The sequence below is a fragment of the Saccostrea cucullata genome, unplaced genomic scaffold (assembly GCF_032062105.1).
Source record: "Saccostrea cucullata isolate Sc308-1 unplaced genomic scaffold, CSIRO_AGI_Scuc_v1 ctg8130, whole genome shotgun sequence".
NCBI classification, from domain to species: Eukaryota; Metazoa; Mollusca; class Bivalvia; order Ostreida; family Ostreidae; genus Saccostrea; species Saccostrea cuccullata.
The window spans coordinates 13,423-19,211 of record NW_026927021.1 but is presented as its reverse complement, the minus strand read 5'-3'; the positions used below and the strand labels follow the sequence as shown (position 1 = coordinate 19,211).

At 33.4% G+C, this 5,789-nt stretch overlaps 1 protein-coding gene across 1 annotated transcript; it reads left to right on the top strand.

The window, feature by feature from the left end:
* Nucleotides 1-310: 310 nt before the first annotated feature.
* On the top strand, nt 311-5,168 carry LOC134273265 (uncharacterized). The gene is made up of 3 exons (XM_062755453.1): nt 311-392; nt 3,388-3,822; nt 4,624-5,168. The coding sequence occupies exons 1-3, from the start codon at nt 350-352 to the stop codon at nt 5,166-5,168; spliced, it is 1,023 nt and encodes a 340-aa protein (XP_062611437.1). The 5' UTR covers nt 311-349.
* The last annotated feature ends 621 nt before the right edge of the window (nt 5,169-5,789 follow it).

Below are 5,789 nucleotides of genomic sequence, written 5' to 3'. Positions count from 1 at the left end.
TACATCGAAGCTGCATTCATGGGAATTTCCATACGGAGACATTCTGTTATTGTTTGTGCGTTTTACAGAATGTAGCAGCTACTGATTAAAACGAAAATAATTTCCTTAATATTCTTCTAATAGATTGTTTGAAGTAAAAAGGAGAAATATTCCATAATGAATTAATGCCATCTCGTGTTTACCGGTAGAAGGAATTGAATTATCGAACGGACGCAGAATCGACAAATGGACTCTGAATTGACTCTGGGCGCGTTGAGACATTATAACGGGACGAGGATTCGTTAAAGAAGTGATTGCAAGATGTTCTAAATCCATCAAAGACAACAGGCTGATTACTGAAGCTTAAGTCATGCTTGGATTACTTTGGATAACATTTTTATTTGAAATCGCTGGTATGTATATTTAATTTATTGTGAAAAAAATAATGAAAAGAAAATGATCAAACCATTTGAAAAAAATTCTCTGCTGACTTTCAAAAATTCTTTTATCTAAAGATAAATTTTGATTTTTTTTGGGGGGGGGGCTGGAGGTCTTAAAATATATTTTTGTTTTTCTAATTTTATCAAGAAGAATCGGTGTTTTGAAAATATTGTAAACTATTTAATTAAAGATCCCACTGACTGCTTTTTAAAATAAATTGAAAATATCATCCTTGACTGTATCAGTATAATCAGGTCGTATTCGTCAAGTTCTTTTTATTAATTGTTCATAAAAACTGTAGAGGATATAACTGCGAAGGTAATCCATGTATTTTTGTGATAAAACTGATACAGCAATTGGGTTTGCATCACATGACATTGAAACATGGGGATACATTTCCTCATCCCACTGCGAAGCGCTCCTGGTGATAACTTGCCTTGCTGTTCGCGTCCAGTGTTACCGATCATTATGAAATAAGGAGAATCCATTCAAACCACAGGCACTTGTTTCGGAAATATAAAAAAAAACATAGTATAATAATTGTATCATGGGTTAAAAATTTATTTCCGAAACAAGTGTCTGAGATTCAAACACCCGAAGTGTATTTACTTTTCTGAAGAAAAACTGAAATAGGAATGTTTACTAGTATTTATAGATCAAGTCGCCGTTACTTCTTATTCCTGGATTACCAACGGTATATAGTTTTAATTCAAAGAGGCTAAATAAAAATTTATGTCAAAAATTTGATAATGCATAGCGACTTTCATCGTCATGGATTCCACTACATAAAGATGAAAATTCTTGTAATGAGTCTATGATAATGTAAAAGTGTAAAATACATACAACGTTTTATAAACATAAAACTTTCCTTGCCCCATATTTACTCCAGCATGCTAGAGGTTCACGGCGAGATACCGGGTATACCTTGACTTGGCGCCGCGGGTATAAAGGAACATAGGGACGTTAACCTAGGCTCTTAGGACAATTCCCAGTTAAGGGGGGACCTATGTCCGAAAAGTCTTTGTGTGAATTTTTCAAAACTTTGACATTTCTTTCCTGACCACTTGATCTTAATTTTTAGGTATTAAAAACAATACCTTTATATGCTTATTTTTACACAGGAGCACGTGCAAAAACAGTGTGAAATGCTAAAAATAGATTATTTTCAGACATTATCTTTCTACTCCAAAAATGCGCTAAAAAGAACAAAAAATGTCAAATCACATTCGAAATCAACATGTATTTAATTTATATGACTTGTATCTTTGAAATGAAGGCAAATTCATTGTAATTCATCTCACATGAAAAATTATAAAGGAGCACAATGTAAGTATCACCCCGTTTTTCGTGTCGTATTTTTTACAATTCCGACATGCATAACAGGTAATATCTTAAAAAGTCTTTGTGTGAAAATGTTGTAATTCATATTTTTTTAATGAAATGACCCCTCTCTTTATTTTAACAAGGAAAAAAGTATACCTTTATGATATAATAAACGAGAAATATGACGTTTTCTTTTATTTTCGTACTCTTCTGTCATATATATTGACCTTTCTGCACTAAAAAAAAAGGTAAGTTAGCACTGACAAACATCTGAATATAAAACTATTTTGCAAAACCGAGTATTTTTTTTTTTTGATAAGAAATAATTTAAACAGATAAACTCTTTTCTTCTTCATTCTAATCATTCTGCCCCCCCCCTTCCCCATGAACAACTAACACCTAATAGAACCTAAGAATGACTTTCTACAGTAAAATCTACATACACTATAAATCAATAAGTAATATAGGTACAAGTACATTTCTTAATTTTTTTCCTAGTTTTATCCAGAAAATACAATAAATGGTCATCATAAAATTAAACATATTTCCCTAATTTAAGCCGCTGTCTTTGCTGAATTTTATCTTATATTTTTTGCATTTATATATCAGCATATCATAGAGGTATTTCTTCACAACTGAAATTGCTATGAATTATCAACCAAAGGAAGAGAATTCTGATATTAACAAACTCCATAAATCATAAAACTGTTTTAAATGATGAAAAAATTTTCTTTTTGTAAACTGTGTACGTTTTTGATTAATAACAATGTTATGCCTATAATCACAGTTGCAAAAGTCAGCGGGAAAAAAAACAAACGTCGCTATTGTGACGTCACATAACGCTGCTTTGACGTCGAACGACATAGGTCCCCCCTTAAGCTTAGACTTGCAGTAAAGCGTGGTATTCTCGATGTTACATAATTAGCTTCTGAAATTTACACAGCTTTCATTCACTGTTGAAATATACATAGGAAAGAAATTCGGCCGAATGTCAAATAGTGTAGCAAATAGCCAATTAAAAGTTCTCGCACGGCACAGAGGCGGGGCTTACGTCGTCTCATCGTCGTCGACAACAATTTAAATTTCCTGATGTTATTTTAATTTCTTAACCAATGAGAATCTATTCGCCATTTGACAGACGCTAATTACGTTGCACCGAGAATGCCACGCCTTACTGAAAGTCCAAGCTTACCTGAGAATTTTAATACTCGTAGGAGTACCCCATTTTCAAAACATATAATAGCTCCAAACTGTGTCTTCTCGTTCTATAGTGCATACACGATATGCTATTATGCTAAACGATTGAAGTCGGGAGCTTCTTTGATCCAAATAAGAATTTTCAAGAAATTTCTCAAAAATTACAGAACCATTTTCAAGTGAGATGTATATACATCACCCCCAACCCCCCCCACCCCCATCCCCCCCCAAGTATATACCATCTCTTCAAACAGACGCAAAATAGCTATTTTCAAACTAATCTGGAGAATGGATTTCTTCTTATATATGTCCGGGGGTGTATTACATTAGCTTGAAAGCAGCACAAATATACTCCGTTAATTTCTAATACATATATGGCTACGTATATTTCTTTTTTTTCTATAGCATTTAGAGAAAAAAACATATATCAATGAATTTATTTTGTAGAATGCATTTTCATCACAACACCGGGAAACTCGAGCAGAATCAAATTGAGTCATTATGGAATAACTGCAGAGAATCGATTTTCTTTGATATTTAGGGTAAAAGCATGTGGTTCCGCCCATATATTCTTACTGGATTCAGAAATCCTTCCAACTCTAACTAGAGAATTCATCTTTGGATATAAAAACAATACAAAATGCGAGTTTGGAGACGATATATACACTAAATTTTCCTATGCGTGTTCGAATACTTGTGATTCATTTGATGATTATTGGATTTCATGGTACTATGTCACTCTTAATGTTGCCCAGGAATGGAAAATGGGGCGCGGCACTGACTTATCAGATGGACTTATCGGAAGTTTTCCCTGGTCAATAACGTTTTACCCCAAGTATATTGAAATATCATCGACCGATCTTCCTGCAGAGTGGGAATTTGGTAAACAATTTATACAGTTTTGAATACAGTAAAAGTAATTTGTAAACAAAAAAAAATCATTTTAAGTGTTAAATATAATGAAATGTAGAGAAAAAAATTAATAAGCAAAGTTGAGATGTTACGAAAGCTACAGTTAATATGTATGGCACGCCAAATTCACAAAATTGAGCTAAACATAGTTTCACAGTTGATAAACTAGGTTTATCGACTGTAAATTATAGTTTACAAACCGTGAACTACAGTTAAGAATTCGTTAACTAGATCTAGAGTTTTCATCTGTAAAACTATGTTTAACTGTTGTTAACTATAGTTTACGAATGCTAATCTAAGTTTATATGTCTGTAATAAAACGTTAACAATAGATTTTGTTGATAAATATAGATTCACATCTGTAAACTATAATTTACAATCGTGAACAGTTTCTATAGTTAAGAGTTGTTAATCATAGTTTCGCAAATCGTGAAACTATATTTATCAGATCGTTAACTATAGTTAAGAGTTGTAAACCATAGTTTACAAATCGTGAAACTGTATTTATCAGATAATCTGTGTTTTGCAATCGCAAATGATTGTTTTCAGTGTTAAGTATAGTTTACGGTTCTAAAACATAGATTATCGCGTTAACTATGGTTTACAGATATAAAATATAGATTAACGTTGCTAACTATAGTTTACAGTCTGTAAACTATAGTTTACAACCGATAAACTTAGTTTATCGACTGTGAAACTATGTTTAGCTCATTTTTGTGAATTTGGCGTGCCATAAATATGGTATATGTGTGTTTTGTCTTCATGACACAGAAATTTCATCGAACACAACACCATTAGATTCAGAGACGACACAAATACCAACAACAGCAGAAAAATTAAAAGATCCCACGACAATTGAACCAACAACATCAACCTTACTGACGGAGATTATCACAGAAACAACAAGGCCATCATCAACAATTTTAACGATGACGTCATCGACCACGTCAACTCAGACTGGACAGCCATCTTCGAGCGAGACAACGACAGATTCGTTCTGTTACTGTCCCTCTGATAAGTCTTGTAGCTACAGAAACTATACAGACGAGGAGATAAGTCAGATGATAGAGACGATGATCAAGGAGTTAAAAGTCAGTGTGAAGGACACAAACGCCTATAGAAGACGACTGATTTCCGCGCCTGATGACCGACCGTCTGCTCAGCGCATGGGCGGAGTGGGCGCTATGGTCATCTGCCTCGTCATCCTTGGGATAGTGCTTATGGACGCACCCCGTGTCGTCAATTTCTTTAGATATCACGATAGAAAAACTGAGTACTTGAAAAAGACTTCCAAAAGAAAAAAGTCTAAAAAATAAGAATTAATCCTTTTTATGAGTAGAGAAACGATTGCATTTGGTGTTTTTCAAAATGATAAATAACCTTTCCTAATATTATTTATAGAAATATCTTTTATTTTCATACATAGCTTATCGTTTACTGATATAGAATCAGGCTTTTTCACATTTTCTACGATTGTCTCATATCTTCGTCCAGAGTATTTTGGGTACAGTAATTAATTATATGAATGTTTTGTAGTAATCAATCTTTTAACACTTTTTTTTTAAAGAAATGCGCCTAGAATTTTGCAAGAGTTAATGTTAATACATAACCGTAACTTTTGGCTTTTTTTTTGGGGGGGGGGGCTATCTTTAACTTTTTAGCCGGGCTTTGCTGAAAGCAAAGTCCTGGCTATAGCATCATGATCGACTGTCTTACTATAAATAGCACAGTAAACAAAAAACCAAACAGCGTCAAAGCAGACGCTTCCGATAAACAAAATAAGTCCCATTGCGAGACGATATTCAAACAAATATTTTCAACATCCCAATCGTTGGAAAAGTTATTGATCAATATTTTGCTTGAGAATTAAACTGAGAGAGAAATTAGATATTTGCTTTATTGGGATAATCGTGATAAAACAATTAGTGTACATACGC

What these genes read in the sequence shown, in the direction of transcription:
- LOC134273265 (XM_062755453.1), top strand. Translation starts at nt 350, where the DNA reads ATGCTTGGATTACTTTGGATAACATTTTTATTTGAAATCGCTG. An exon ending in ATTTTTATTTGAAATCGCTG is followed by an intron (nt 393 to 3,387) that starts GTATGTATATTT and finishes TTTATTTTGTAG; the next exon opens with AATGCATTTTCATCACAACA. An exon ending in TCCTGCAGAGTGGGAATTTG is followed by an intron (nt 3,823 to 4,623) that starts GTAAACAATTTA and finishes TTCATGACACAG; the next exon opens with AAATTTCATCGAACACAACA.